Genomic DNA, 16,987 nt, shown 5'->3' on the forward strand with positions numbered 1-16,987 from the left:
AAGTAATTTGATATACATACCCCAGAGTATTCTTTCCTCCATTCTTCAACAGTTTTGTTTTCTTGCATGATGGAAGAATTTTCCGCAAAATATTTATAGGACAATGACATATGCCCTTGAAGAGCAAGCCTCATTTCCTCTGTTGTACAGCTAACAATTGGATCCTTGAGTGAATCCATGTTAGATCCCTGTGCATCTCGAAGTTTATCAGTGTCGTACCAATGCGCCGAGAACCAGTGAGGGAGAAACCACAAATATTTCTGAAAAAATTAGGAATAGTTTAAAGCACAGTGAATTCAAATAACCTTTTTTATACTTAAAAAAGGAAATTATTAGAATCTGTATCATCAATCTATAACAAAAATGGAATATTAATAAGAAGTTTTGTTATTTCTATAATCACCTGATGTTCATATAGCTTCTTATCTATAAGCTCAATTTATTGATGTTTACCCCCAAAAATTTAATAAAATCTTTCCCATATTTTTTCCTTTCAACAGATGCATGCTCCTTAGTAAAGTACAGTACCGAAATATTCTAGCGTTTAATGGCAAAGAGCGCCATGGGTTCTTTGCCATGAAGTTTTTCTGTCACATCGCTGATGTTCAGAGGTACCCCTTCATAAGTATTATTATGTTTTAAGAGTACTTCGCAGTTGTGAGTGCAATGCCTCGCTATTTGTCTCGATGAAAGGATGATGAGCCTTAAAAGCTCTTGACTTATTCAACTTCTTCTGTCAATCTCAGAAGGCCAGCAAGTCTTCGTTTGTCGGTGGTAAGTCTGAATTCCGTGCCCGATTGTTTACCATAACTTGACTTCTATGGTCGGGTCTAGTGGTCATAGTATTTCATTCAGTAAGGGTTCTGAATATTCGTTGCACCTTACGGAGTCGAGCTGCTGCTAAACCCTTGCAATCCCGCATTCCTAGTCACTTTTAGACACCTACTTTACGAGGCAGGAGACCGAGTTGGTAGTTAGAACCATTTAACAGTAATCCTTCTCACTAAAGTAAGCAGCCTTAGGCATTTATGGATGGCATTTCATATCGTAGGATTCTCTTAGCTGTCTAATGTTGTTGGTGATGTGTCAGTTAAAGCTGATCGGTTGTATCTTGTTACTGATGACAGTGCGTTTCGTTCGCTTGTAAGCTTACCACCTAGCTCATCATGGGTTTACGTCAGTTAGGTAAATACTAACAATTGTACCTTTATTACCGCTAGGAGTTTTACTATGTTACCACTACTGAGCCAGCAGTTGTTGTTGGGATATGAAAAGTTTTGCTACCCTCCTGAACTTGCTGATAAATTGTCTGATGGAAAAACTCTTGCTGCTGAGGTATCTATCAGCATTTCCAGGTACAAGTAGTTGTCGACTTACAACTGTTCGACTTTACGACCACTTTTACACGGTGATGACGTCACAAGTATGTCGGAAATAGTACACTAATCGGACAAATATTTCCTTGAAAATAATCTATTTTCTTTTATAAAAATTAACTGATTTATCTTGGTAAGTTAGTATTTTATTTACAGCACAAAATACATCAAGAAAAGTTTTATATCTGTCGAGTCCATACCATATGCCTGGTGACGGCATATACCAGCGGAAAGCAAGAGGGCAATAGGGTGATTTCCTTCCAATAGTCTAGCGATTAGTATTAGTATTCCCATTATTGAAATATCAAGTAACGATACAAAGTATTTCGTGGGTCTGTATCGGTTGTTATGAGTACTACTTAGCATAAATTTGGCTCTACGCTAGTTTTATTTCATCTCTGATAATGGATCGATATTTTTCTAGTGGAAGTACACTAATAGGACAAATATTTTCTTAGAAATAGTGTAATATATTTCCTTTTACATTAAAAAATGAAATGCCTTTGCTTGGTAAATTAGTATTTTCTTTAATTTCTTGCAAGAAAAAAGAAAAGTGTTTTACATACTGTATTTTGCAAGTCATTCTTTGTCAAGTTCACGTCACTTGTCCTGTGAAATATTTTAATCAGAAAGCGTGCTAGCGAAATAAATTTCCTTTCGATGTGTTACCAAGTATTCTTATTATTCCCATCATCGAAATATCGAGTGATAATATCAAGTGTTTCATTGGTCTGTATTAGTTGTTAAGAGAATAGTACTACTTCTTATAAATTTAAGAAGGGAAGTCTGATGATATCATATTCATGGCAGATGGCGAGTGGAAAATTACCTAATTTCCTTTCAATGCGTAACCAAGTAATATTAGTATTCCCATAATCAAAACATTGAGTAATGATACAAAGAGAGAGAGAGAGAGAGAGAGTACAAAGTTGTTCGCATAATCACAATACGGTAGCGTGACCTTGAGATCAGCTGATGCCTACCAAAAGTAGAACAAAAGTAATTGTTGATTACTAAAATCCTCCCAAAATTGAAAAATAGAATACAGACATGCTTTAATAAACCACAATTAAACACAATAATATCTAATGAAATATGACGGCTTAATAAAGAAATAAAATTAAATACAGTATGAAGCTTTAAAAATGAACTAGCCATACGCATGCGCGCGCACACACACACGCACAGAGAAAGAGAGAGGGAACATATTTGTATGATAACTAATAATAATGGCTATAAACCAGCTGTATGAAAACTATGATATCCTATAACATATTGGTGCTGAGAATAAATTAAGAAATTATATAAAGAATACGAATGTGCGCATTCTCTCAATACGGTAGCAGGACCTTCAGATCAGCTGATCTCAACCAAAATTAAACAAGAAAAGTTGGTAATTGTTGATTGTTAAAATGCATCCAAATTTGAAAAATAGAATACAAAAATGCTTTAATAGAGCATATGATATCTTATGAAACAAGAAAATGAAATAATGATATAATGTACAGTAAGGAAATATTTTTAAAATATGACTTAGATGATTGCCGAATTATGACGCAGCATAATAAATCCATGGAAACTTGTACATACATTCAGATCAACTTACGGTCCCTATCTCGGTCGTAAGTCGACATCTACCTATACTTCATCCTCTGCCTAGGCTTGAGGTTGGAATTCTCTAGGTTTACCATTATCCCTAGATCATGGCAAAAGACGAAGCTGTCTCTGGGAGGAGGACCGAATCAACCATATGTCTAAGTACCTCAGCAGATGTGTTCCCATGGTTTAAGCCCAAGGCGAGATTAGTGTAAACGCGAACGAATACTTTGGGGCAGTGGACAGTCTAAAGAAACAGACTTTGAATTGTAAAACCTTCCCCCAGGAGGACAAAGCGGATGAACTTTCTTGAATCCCGTTGGACTGGTATTTGAAAGAATGCTTCATTAAGGTCTAGAGGCCATAATGTCGTTCCTACTGATGGCCGCTCGTACAGTGCTCTCCGTTTCCATTTTGAACGGAGTTAGTAGGACATAATCGATCAGGTGACTGTAAAAGCCTGGAGATCTGTTCTGTACAACCTGTAATGCATCTTTGTCTAACAGGTTGTCCACCTCTGATTAAAGGCAGAGGTGCTTCTCCGACTTAAAATGGTATGACGATAATATCGTCGGGGTCTTCGTGATAGGAGGATGAGAGCCAATGAATAGGATATGGTGTTGGTCATGAAGGACATTTACCGTGCATTGCTATGCCCCATGCAATTGCCAACTTGCCCATTGGCTTAAAAAGCATCCCCCAACTTGTGGCAGCAAGAGATGACTGCTTGTCCTACCATCCTGTGTCTCCTGGCTGACCACCGCGTGGTCAAAAGGGTTGACTCTGCTCTAGGTTTCTACAAGAGGAAGTAAGAGAAGGAGATAATTTTGCTTTTGAACTCGAAAATGGCTTCTTTAGAGCCAAATTTAAGGGTGCTGTGGACATTATGATTTTTGGTGTCCTTGTGCACCTGAAGGGGACAACTCTGTGGAAAATAAAGTCCTGAAACAATTTCCTTCATTTCTCCACTGTCTCTTCATAACTGCAGTATTAATAGGCAGAGGGAAAGGACTAGCTTCCACGGTCGCATGAAATTTCTTCTGCCTAGAGAGTGCTGGGAGCAGGGTCTTTCTAGAATGACTAGCTTTGAGAGAATTACTTATCCCAGAGTCTTGTGCGCCTACATTTAAGATTGCTTCGGAGTCAGTTCAGACCAAGAAGTTCCAAGTTGGAGCTTAAGCCCGGAGGGAACCCAAAATAAGCGGTCAATCAGTGCCGTGGAGGCTTCCCTTAAGCTGTGGTTTTCTGCTTCTGCTAGAGGAGGTCCTGTTATGAGTAATCAGAAACATATCTCTCAACTCGTCTCACAGAAGTGGTATGGGGGAGTCGGGACGATCCACAGATCATTAAGGCTAGATCTGTTGCCTACAAGGTCCTAATACAGAACTGGGCCAGTACTCTGATAAGGAGAAGCCAATAGCCAAGGAAATGCCATTGACCCTGCACAAGCCTTGGGTAATTGGTCAAAGATCTGTACCGGTGGGGGGTCACGCATTCACTCTGGGAAGACTTGTGGATTGTCTTGTCCTTGAGTTGCCTTTGGTTAGGTCGAGAGTAATAGTGAATGGAAGATCACTCGCCAATAGGCAAATTCTTTTAAACAGGTAGGCACTTATGGCTAGGGATGTTTCCAGCATTTATATCTTTCCTATGAGGACCAAAGTCCAAATGAATGCTTGTGGCCGGAAGCATATGCCTCTATGAGAGAATGTCCAAGTTTGCTATCACCTCTAAGTGAACACTGCACATTAGATAAACACTCACAAATTGAAGAGCTTGAGTGCATACAAGCGCATGAATGCTCAGAAGAGTACTTCTCACCAGGTGAAATAAAAATTATGGGTTTGCTACTGCAGCCTAGAGGCTACTAGCAAATTGATGAGCATGAATTTACAGCAGAGTCCTGAAGAGGTATGAGTGACTGAACCCTAGACTCCTATGGATAGGAATAGGCTTTAGGGGGGCCGGAGGTGGGGGGGGGGTTATTCATGAACATGCAAGCATATGCAGGGGTAGTGCACATGAGCACATCAACACTTGAAGAAGCTAGCTTATATTTTAAAGAATGCAAGTATTATAGTGTGTGCATACATGAAAATGAGTGCCACACTCATAGGGCAGTTCCTCTTTCGGGAAGTGGGCATACGGTGAACTGAGAAACTACTTCATCAACAAGGTATTATTTGGAAAGGTGGGAGCACTCCAAGTTTTACAAGCATGGCTTTTTTTTTTTTTTCAGAATAGTGGGAGGGCTCTGGGGCACGTGCATGGGCAAAGCTGATGATCCACCTCAAGAGATAGCTCTTCTTCAAAAATATAAGTGGATTCTAAGGTGTGTGGCATAAGAATGAGGATCCACTTCAACATCTAGTTTTTCCTTCAGAGGCATGCACACACAGAAAGTTGGGTATTTTCTGCAACGCATGAGCAATAACACAAGGAAGAGGGTTAATCTCATCAGAAAACTCTTCTACTAAAGTGAGTATGCTCTATGGTGAGAGTCTTTATATCTCTGAAGTTCTGTCTTATCCTTCTCAGAAAGACTTCGAAGATCCAGCCTTGGAATGAGTGTAGGTGACTGTTCCAAATGAGAACTAGTGGCACCCTTTTCAGGCTTGTATGAATGGGAAGCCACTGGTTGGGTATAGGAGAAGCACTCTATTTTCACCTCAAGGAGGTGGGCAGCAGCCGGAGACTCTTCATCCAAAGGAGAGGTCAAAACAGCCTTCGAAGGGAAGGAAGACACAACCCTTTCTACCCTTTCCCAATTGTTGTTATATCAGGGGCCCACGGGACTGGTAAGGGCCTATCATCAACTGCACCACCATCAAGTGCCGCAGTTTCTCAATGGACAGAATACCCTCAAAGCCTAAATAAGACTGCAGCATCTTTAGAGCAAAGAAGTTGGCCTTGTTGATATCAAGCTTTTTACAAAATGATGCTAATACCACCTCACACACTGCTAGTGGACATGTTGGAATGGGTCTTTCTGCTTCTTCACTGACCCAAGGGGGTAAGATGGAAAAGGCTCAAGGGGTAAATTATTTAGTGCAAAAGAAGAGATCAGATAGACTTCTTCAGCATCGAGGAAGACTCTGAAGAAAAAAAAGAGTCACACTCTGCCTTCTTCTACCTCATCTTGCCTTATTCTACTCACTGCAAGAATGACCAATCATTAAACATCTTACAACGGGAAGACCATGAGCATTCATGCCTACTGCAAGAAAAACAAAGAGTGGGGATCAGTAAGAAAAAAAGAAAGACTACACCAGGTAAGTTAATGAGACTGAGAATAGGCCCGTATTGCTCAACGGCAGAAGTCAATTTGGCTTTCTGGTGTACTGGCGAGGGATTCACTACTTGTTAGGATTTTTAAAAGCCAAGTTTCCATCATCACTAAAATCATACCTCTATTACAGGGGTTTGTATCTGTTTAGGAACAAATCTTTTTATCAAAGCCATTCTTCAATCACGAGAATCTCAATTATGATTATTTGCTCAACTAAAACTTCTGGTACATTTAAATGATAAAATAATACAATGTAAAGGACTAATGTTCTGAAAGCGAACTATTTTTCGAACTTAGTAATACTGAAACCAGTTTTATAAAAGCAATGGTGGTGAATAAAGTAGTCTGAAATTAAACTCACCTGTTTACCAGTCATCTTCATATGATAAGCATCACATATAACAGATCGAGCAACATCTTCATAAAAATCTCCAATAATTATGAAGTATTTCTTTTGTTTTAAATCTTGCAAGTACTGGGTCATGTTGCGTTCTGCACGTTCTTGAGGATACTTCCTTATGTATAAATTAATGTTGTTCTCCTATAAAATCAAAATTGGAATATGAGCACAACAGAATTATTTAGAAATTATATTAATTTCATCTTATTTAATGTTCAACACTGGCTATAACTTTCCAAATGTGATATACACCATACTTAAAGAGATTATGTTTGGTCCAGAATTTATAACTAAATTCAAGCTTAAATCTGTATCAACTTATATCATAAACTGGTATGGCAACAATTAATATAAATTTAATAAAAGAATCAAAATTACATTGAGTAAATCCTGAAGTAATGTCAAATATTCTGAGTATCTTTGGCCATCTTCATTAAGAGATGCTACACGAGACCATCCCATTTCTAGGAAAAAGTAGTTGTATACATATCTGAAAAGAAGATATAAAAATCACAAGAACTATAGAATAATAGAGTAAACAATTCAATAATTACCTAAACTATTAACCAAGAAAATATATATAAAAGTTTTCTGGGGGGAATTGACAAACTGTAGTGTAAATTTGATTCTACACCTAGGGCAGAATATCATATTTTACCAGAGTTTCATTTTCTTTGTTTCATGTTTCATATCTGAAAGTAGATTGATATTTATCTGACAAAATTACATTACCACAACAAATATTTTCTTAAAGATTGCTTTAAGAAAATATTTATTTTACATTATAAAAATGAAATAATTTTGCTGGGTAAATTAGTATTTTCCTTTTTCCTTGCAAGAAAAACTGAATGGTTTTACATATATCACAAGGCATTCCTTGGGTTCATATCATAGCACACACGTCTGGTGACATAATATATCGGGCGGAAGGGGAGTGGAAATCAAGTGATTTCCTATCAATTCGTTACCAAGTAATCTTATTATTCCCATCATCGAAACATTGAGTAACGATAACTATTATTTCAGTGATCTGTATCATTTGTTAAACGTAGCCCATAGCACTGTATACCATAAATTTAAGAAGTACTGTATGTCTGGTGACGTCATATTCCTAGTGGAAGGAGAGTAACAAATCAAGTTGATTTTATTTTGATATTTTATTGATTAATATTAGTATTCTCATTATCAAAACATCAAGTAACAATATCAAGTATTTTGAATAATGTCTAAAGAAAAATCTCAAAGAGAGCGAGAGAGAGAGAGAGAGAGAGAGAACGTATTCATATGATAACTAATAATAGAGGTTATAAACGAACGGTGTGGAAACTGATATCCTATAACATATTGTGCTGGTGTAATATTCATTACGATGATATTTTGTATAAGTTAAAGGGAAATTATAAAAATGATACTCCCTTTTATTCATGTGCGCATAATCGTAATAAGGTAGCGTGACAATGAGATCAAAAGTAAAACAAAATTAATTGTTGTTTATTGGAATGGTCCTGAAATTGGAATATTAAGAAATCACAATTAAATGCAATAACGTCTAAAGAAATATGAAGACTTAATAATGAATTAAAAATTAAATACTGTATTGAGCTTTATAAAAGAACTACCTGTACACACACACAGAAAGAGAGAGAGAATGTATTCGTATGATTAATTACAATGGCTATAAACAAACTGTAGGTAAACTATGATGTCCTGTAACATATTAGTACTGATGTAATATTAATCATGAAGACATTTTGAATAAGTTAAGAAACTAAATAAAAGATATGACTTGTTAATTGTATGTGCGCATTTTCTTACTACGGTAGCGGGACCTTGAGATCAGCTAGTCACAACCAAAAGTAAACAAAAAAGTTGGTAATTGTTCATTGTTAAAATGCTTCCAAAATGTTAAAATATGATACAAAAATGCTTTAAAAGAGCATATGATATCATTTGAAACTAGAAAATTAAATAATGATGTACAGTAAGAAATTATTGATAAAATATAACTTAGATGATTACCGAATCATGACACAGCATACTAAATCTACGGAAACTTCCCTTTTTAAGTTCGACAAACGGCTCCTATCTCGTTCGTAAGTCGACGACTACCTGTACAGTACTATAGTTTTTACTTGTACATTAGTCAACAAATTTTTCAAAACAATTAAAAACAGTTACTTACCTATAAATCTTGTTTTCAGGTATAGTACGAAAGAAGTATGGATAATCCTCATCTGAAAATATGGCTCCCTCTGCCCCATAAGATATGATAGGCATGTTGAAATATTTTGAAACACCTGCGACAGGTTCAACTGTGTCTGAGCAAGCTGGTCCGACAAAACCAATCTAGTAAAAAAAAAATTAAGTATAAATTATCTACAACATACTAGGCAGAGCAATTGTATAAGATAAAATGTTTTAATAATTTACCCTAGTACTATATTCATAAGTACAGAATATGAAACAAAATACTATACTAACAGTAGAAACTATAACTTCAAATCAACAAATTTATTACTACTGTATACAGTACAGTATTCTAGAACAACAAGGAAAATAAAAAATGCTAAGCGTGAAAGCATTTATTTTATAATGAGTAAAATCAAGTTGTTTATTAAATGTACAATGATACATGAAAGCCCCCCCCCCCAAAAAAAAAAAAAACAACAAGGTTTAAGTGATTAAAAGACTAACACTCATAGATATAGAAAGATACTTCAAGAACGACTGCGTTAATGGGAAAATATTCGTTGCCTAAAGTAAACATCCTGTACTTCATGAAATTATAAGAAATACAATACAACCAAAACAGTATGCAAATATGTAACAGTCGATGAAAAAAAAGTCCACAAACAAAACAAAATAATCTATTGCTTTGGAGCCGCAAAAGTTCACAACCAAATCCTTGATAGAGTTCATTATAAAACATTTAAATTAAAGTATAATTAATTAAAAAATTTTACAACAAATTTATGATTATATTCTGGGTACAAAAGCACTAAAATACACTCACCATACTGTTATAGAATCCTTCACTAGAAGAAGTCTGGATAATTTCTATAAACTGACGCATCACCATTGCTGGTTCACAAGCCCCATTCAGAGTTATTTGATCAATTTTATAATCAGCCAAAATAGTATCATTATCGTTGACTGCCTTTACTGCCATACTGAATGCTGGGACATTGCCAGGTGCAATGAACTTGTTACGAGACTCATCACTAGAATTGATTGGAAATAATCCAACCAGCTTCAAAATGTCCTTATCAACAGCAGGTCGCCAGTAATCCCAATGTGCCTGTTGAAGACAACAAGTTAAAGAAAATAATCTACAATACCTTTCTTCAACTGTGGTACATTATCATGCTTTACCATGTGTGAATCAAAACTACATATACTGTACTACGCTTCATGAGATGTAAATGTAAACTCCCATTATGAAGACCACACTCGGGTACTAAATCATAACCACATCAGTAAAATAGTCACATAAACTATATAACACATTTCCAAACTAATTTCAGAAAACATGCCAATGATGCAATTTAGAACAAAAAGGTAAAGAATGTGATTTTAAATAAAAATATGAAATAACAATAAACCCAACAATGATTAACTTTAATTATTACAAGTCACACTTGAACCTTCTAAACTTTCATATGAATTCTTTGAACAAAATAAAAGAATATGCCAAGTGTGCATTTATAACAAATTACTACCTGTACTGAAAGTGTAGCATGAAATACTTTGCATAACTGTATTACCAAAACTTTACATATGTATATTGTTATACTTTACAACTAAACTAGAAATGCAAAGCAAAGCAGACTGGATACTAATAACCACCAGTTTTACTGCTAAAGAAATAAAATCAATGAATAACCAACCTACACAGTGAAGAAAATCATTTTTGGGGGAAAACATGCACTTGAAACCAAACACTTAAAGTACCTGATTCATTTTTATCCACTGGCAAGCTACTTCATCTAAAGTAGACTCAGTTTTGAAGCCACGTACATCATTATACTTTTTCATGAGTTGCATAAACTCTGTATGATTTATTTGAACTTTATGAAGAGCCTGGAATAAAGGAAGATGTTTTTTATACTGTGAATAATCAATAAATAATACTTTACACAACATGTTCGGTATAAAGTATACTGTACTATAAAAGTAGTTTTTAGATGGTAATCCCACAGGTACAGCAGTACAGTATGACCAAAAAGTCCCATTAAATATAAGAATCTACTAGCAGGCACATTGCCACCAAGAACTTTAATGAAAAATGTACCTATTAAACTTCAATGGCTTGAATTTTGCACTGGTATGTATATTATACAGTAATGCATTCATATTTTGGGGAAAAAAATGAACTAATAAAGAAATCTGACAACTTCATAAATGTATACAACCACAACTTAAACTGGACCCTAAATCAAATCACTGGTAAATAACTGAGAGGGTTATAATGGCTCAATGTTTTATTATAACTAGTATATTAGTGTCATTTCACCACCATAACAAATACAATTTCTTGTTACTTATAAGATCATACATCATCAAGGTGTTAGTATGTTAATTGCAGAAATATCAAGTAAAAAATATCTATACACTATGGATACAAGAAACAGACTTAAATGAATATGAAAGATGGTTATAAGTCTTTGTAAGGAATGACTAACACAAAATTTCCTCAGTGTCATAGTAGATAAAAATATCTATTGATATAAAGTATGACAATCTAAAAGTATAAAAAAAGTGTTCATAAATGACTAGATGTCTAGACCAAAATTATACTTCACAAAAAAATTATTTTTGTTCACTCATGGCAAATAGTAAGCCAGCTAAACTAACACCTCCAATGATGTGTTTGAAAAGTTTTCACCAGATAGAACTGTAATAAAAGTAAAATTAAAACCATTTGAGATGTACTTACATCATAGGCAAAACGTGCATATCTTTTCAATTTTTTCCAGACAAATTTATGAAAACGATGCATCTCGTATTTACACTGGTAAGGCCATTGTCCATCAGATTTCTGGAAAATAACCATTATATTATTAGTTATACACAGTGTGGAGTGTTGGGAAGAGGATGAGAAACCAGATAAATGGTGGGTCAGGTAGAGAAGTTGATGAGAGATGGCCTGAATCTCAACAGCAAAAAACACAAAATACAATAGCATAAAAAAATTTTTATCAAAGAGTGAGGCTAATGATTGAAGATCTCTATCATAATCAAAACTAAATGATTTCCTTTTTTCTTTCCTTTCAGTAGGCCTAGGCATCTAGTAAAGTATTGAAACAATTGGGTAGTCAATGGCCATATCCTCAGCGTGGGTACGCTACAAATCCTTTTGTCTACTGTAGTTAGTCTCGAAGTCGAAAATAAATTACTATTCTCTTGACTTCACTTAACTGTTGGGAATAAGGGGAGGCATGCATATGATCATCAGGTGAATATAGAAAGTATTCCAAAAGAAAAAACTAATCCTAAAACTTAATTAAATGTATGCAATTTAAAGAAACTTCCAATTTATACTACATCCTCCGCAGCTACTACAGCACCTAAAAAGCCCAGCAATCTTGATAAGAAAACAAGGTTTCTTCCAGATAATGCTTAGTGAAAACTGATAAGAGTTTGCAAAGAAAGATCTACAGAAATTAAGTGAAGTAGCTGCACTTCAAATATCATGAAACCTAACCTTCAAGTCTTCCTTCTGACTTTAATCCAATTCCCTGTGAGCCTCTGTTTCTAAACTTGTAACAAGAAAAGACAGTATTTTCTGCCAAGAGGATGAGTCACGATCTTAACCCAACAGAACAAATAAGGAACCTTTCTCCTAATATCTGTAGTCATATCAAAATAACATGTAACAACTCTCGAAGGACAAAAATTTATTCTCTGACATCTCACCAAATTTTTTTGAGAGAGAGGGAACATGAAAACAGTTGTTCGTATAACCCAAGGTTTTTCAATATTTAAAGAACTAAAAAAGTCTGTAATGATATCTGAAGCAAATAAATCTAGGTCTACATGTTGGAGTACGGTATTCAACATGAATCTATAACCCTTTACATCTGAAATTTACAGTTTTCTTTCATAAAAAAGGAAATGCAAAACTTAATATAGTATCATCCACACTAGTTCTAGTCACTATAAACTATAAAAACTTCAAAAAAAAAAAAAAAAAACAAGATTGGCGTCAATGACCTTAGATGTCAGGATGCCTGAAAACTTTAAATCAATCAATCAATCAAAAAACAAGAGGAAGAAAAATAATATAGAATAGTGTGGTTAAGTGTACCCTAAAGCAAGACAACTCTAACCGAAGACAGTGGAAGACCATGGTACAGAAGCTATGGCACTACCCAAGACTAGAGAACAATGGTTTGATTTTGGAGTGTCCTTCTCCTAGAAGAGATGCTTACCATAACAAAAGTCTCTCTTCTACCCTTACCAAGAGGAAAGTAGCCATTGAAAAATTGTATTGCAGTAGTTAACCCCTACAGCAAATACAAATTGTTTGATAATCTCAAAGTTGTCAGGTGTATGAGGACAGAGGAGAATGTGGAAAGAATAAGCCAGTGTATGTGTAGGGAAAGGAAAAATTAGTTGTACCAGAGAGAGGGATCCAATGTAATACTGACTGGCTAGTCAAAGGACCCAAACACACTCCAATTGTAGTATCTCAATGGGTGGCTAGTGCCCTGGCCAACCTACTACCTTTCAAATGCCATTCACATATACAGTATTTGCTTACAGCTGAAATGTATTATTGTACTGTATACTATAAAGCTTTCTTATGAATTAATAGATACATTAACATCTTATTTTCCAAAGAAGAAATCATACTTAAATAATCCTACTAGAATATTAACCCTTTTACCCCCAAAGGACATACTGGTACGTTTCACAAAACCCATCCCTTTACCTCCATGGACGTAACGGTACGTCCTTGCAAAAAAAATGCTATAAATTTTTTTTTTTTTTCATATATTTGATAATTTTTTTGAGAAAATTCAGGCATTTTCCAAGAGAATGAGACCAACCTGACCTCTCTATGACAAAAATTAAGGCTGTTAGAGCAATTTAAAAAATATATACTGCAAAATGTGCTGGGAAAAAAATAACCCCCTGGGGGTTAAGGGTTGGAAATTTCCAAAGAGCCTGGGGGTAAAAGGGTTAAGGTTTAATGTGCTAGCAAACATTCTAATTCATATATAAATGTGAATCATACTTTTAATATTACTGTACTTACATAGGAGCTGTCAATACACGGTGCAAATCCAACAGATGTAAAGTTGAATGGTTCCAGAAGGACTGATGGCCACCAATGGAAAATTAGTACAGATCGATTCCTGAGATTGGTATTGCTCTTAATGAATTCATGATTCAAATTGGGTCCAAGCCATGCCACTTTAACATAAGCCTTCATGGTTCCAAGTTGATGTTTCAAAAAATCTGTTATATTCAAATCTAGAATAAAAAAAAAAAAAGATTTTAATTAAACATTGTTTTGCTAAGTATTACAGTACAGTACTCTATACTGCAGTGGTTTCCGACCCCAGGGGCGCAACCCTAATGCAACCTAAATTAAGTCACAAGGGTATTTGAGGGTTGCCAGAAATATACAAAAATATATCTTAATGATTTACAGCTGTTCACATTTTTATTTTTATAAATGTGATTGATTTACTTTAGTAGGATAAGGTAAAGATTCTACTGGACACATAGTAACAAAACTGGCGTGGTCATAAAACGCCTACACTCATGTCCCCTAAAATCAATATGAAACCCAGATTTGAGAACCTCCTGCACAAAATGAATAATTTTCAAGGTAGTCACTGAGAAAACTCATGGAGTTTTTGTAATTTGTTGTAGTATACTACTGTATTTGGTTCATACACTAGCTACTTTTTTATGTATTTCATAGTATTAATTTTGTGAATTAGTTAAATTTATCAGCAAAGTATTAAAATGTTATTGCTAACTACAGAAAAAAACCTTAGTTTTTGAGTGAAAGGGTATGGAAATAAAGTTTTCTTTCGTTTTTAACTTTTCATTCTCATTTAAAATGTATTGAAATTCATTGTTAGTATATATAAACAAATATAATATCGAAAGCTCATAAACATTTTGCAAGTAAGTTCGTATAACTGTAACATGAAATGGTTGGATTTATTATTACAATTAGGGTTGCTACTCCAGGTTAAGACTACATTTAGGGTCGCAGCCAAAAAAGGTTGGGAAACACTGCTATACTGTAACTAAAGAAATCAAAACCAATACATGATATTATAAATCCACTTTAGAAGCCATCTTCCCTTTTTTTAACAATGAAAAAAGCCAGTTATATAAGTCAAATTGTACTTAAAAAGTAAAAACAAACATTCAGTATTCAATTTTCTATAAGTACATAAAAGACTACTATATTTACCTGCATAAGATGCAAACAGAACAGCACACTCATTATTTTCACATCTCTCTGGAATATACATGCCCTCTTTACAGCCAAATTCCTCTTGACAGTAATACTCGCCAGTCGAAGGGTCTTTCATCTTATCAGACATGGCCTTCAATTCTGAAAACAATTACGTACATCAATAATGTACTGTATGGTAACTGTACATTTTTACTAGTACAGACTCATCATCATAATGTCTTAACCAGTATTACCCTTTACAAAGTTACTGTACGTTCCTTAATGAATGTATCTACCAATTATTAGAATCTTAATACAGTACAGGTATATGCTTCTCGACATATTGACGCTTTCTAGTTACAGTACATACAAATTACCTACAATAGTGGGCATTATTACAATCAGCATTCTGTGTACAGTATATAATTAAACATTACTAACAGTTATTTTACACTATGTCATATTTTAGATGCTAATATTTTTCTCACCAACTTTTGAATAAGCAGTTCATGTGACAAAATCATATGATCATCAGTAACTCACTGAATGACAAATAGGATCAAATCTCTTCAATGCTTTTTTATGATAAAAGACAATACAGTACAGTACTTTATTCATGTTACTCAAGTTATATAAAAAAATCTAGCATGCGTCAACCAAATAATTATGACAAGTACTATGAAAAAAATGAGTAAATCTTAGGAAATTCTCTATTTGCTAATATTCTGAACTGTTCATGTTTACTGTATACTGTCATTATTAAGATAATTTTTTAACCTTGTCTCTTATGACAAAAATAAAACATACTCTCATCAAAATAAAATAAAAAGTTATAATTACCTCCCGGTGTTCTAGAAAAAAGTGTTAGAGCTGTGGAGTTTGGGTCAACAAAAGCTCTCCAGTGATCTAATACTGAAGCATCATGATGAATAGTCTGAGGCATAAACCAACCAAATCGTCCACCGGAGCCAAGATAGCTGAAAAAATTATACATATTTGTATAGTACTGAAACTTTATGCTTTACATTAATAGGTTAGAAGTACTGTAAGTATTTTGTAGTAAGAGTGAAATACCTGATGAAGATATATATGGTGACAGGTATTAACATCACCAAGAAACTTAAAAACTGGAAACATACCAGGATGTAAGACGTATATAAAATCTTTCTATTTAGTTAATCTTTAGAACCAGCTGACAGTAATTGTTTTTGACAAGAAGCAAATTTTTGTAAATGATCAAGACTTCTTCAACTGAGTGTACTGCCAACCCTGAGAAATATATTGTCTCTTTCTTCTTCAACTGCGCAAAAAATTGGCTAATTGAGAAATTCTTTTGAGATTTCTGGTGATCAATCTATCCTGAAGAAATGTTTAAATTCTTTCTTTCTCTCTTGGTGTTAGTATTGTTCTCCTGTCCGATCTTTAGCTGCTGACTCATCTTAATTTGTTGGATAGGATAGTTCTCTATGCATACTGCATCAGATTTTTCATAATTCTGACAATTCTTTGCATTCAAATCTTCCCAAACTGTACCATCCTGTATGTAGTACTATGTAGGCACTTAATTCTAAGTCTTCCCATTTCCATCATAAGGTTCAACATTGCATAGTATTCTAGAAGTTTTATTCCAGCTGTGACTAGATTTTGGAATGATCTTCCTAATCTGGCACTTGAATTACTAGAACTTGCAGTGAATGCTTTATGTTGCATGGGTTGCTTTTATGTTGAACGATTTGGCAAAAGTCTCTTTTCATAATTCATATATGACCAGATCTATTTTAACTTTGTTATTGATCTTAAGATATTTTATATGTTTTACAAATTACTTCTTACGTATGGTTTACTTATTTCCTTATTGACTTTCCTCATTGGGCTATTTTCCCTATTGGAGCCCTTGGGCT

General features: G+C 34.6%; 1 protein-coding gene across 3 annotated transcripts in view; it reads right to left on the minus strand.

The window, feature by feature from the left end:
* LOC137634273 (uncharacterized) overlaps window positions 1–16,987 on the minus strand; it is a 341,636-nt gene that overhangs the window by 47,421 nt on the left and 277,228 nt on the right. For all 3 annotated transcript variants that reach the window (XM_068366572.1, XM_068366569.1, XM_068366571.1), the window contains 10 exons: window positions 15,927–16,063; window positions 15,102–15,245; window positions 13,923–14,140; window positions 11,598–11,699; window positions 10,613–10,741; window positions 9,675–9,959; window positions 8,844–9,007; window positions 7,040–7,151; window positions 6,623–6,802; window positions 21–260 (listed from right to left, as the gene is read on the minus strand). In XM_068366572.1, coding sequence (XP_068222673.1) covers window positions 21–260; window positions 6,623–6,802; window positions 7,040–7,151; window positions 8,844–9,007; window positions 9,675–9,959; window positions 10,613–10,741; window positions 11,598–11,699; window positions 13,923–14,140; window positions 15,102–15,245; window positions 15,927–16,063 — 1,711 coding nt within the window. The remainder of the gene's footprint in view (window positions 1–20; window positions 261–6,622; window positions 6,803–7,039; window positions 7,152–8,843; window positions 9,008–9,674; window positions 9,960–10,612; window positions 10,742–11,597; window positions 11,700–13,922; window positions 14,141–15,101; window positions 15,246–15,926; window positions 16,064–16,987) is intronic.

This window comes from Palaemon carinicauda, chromosome 44, assembly GCF_036898095.1.
Source record: "Palaemon carinicauda isolate YSFRI2023 chromosome 44, ASM3689809v2, whole genome shotgun sequence".
Taxonomy (NCBI): Eukaryota; Metazoa; Arthropoda; class Malacostraca; order Decapoda; family Palaemonidae; genus Palaemon; species Palaemon carinicauda.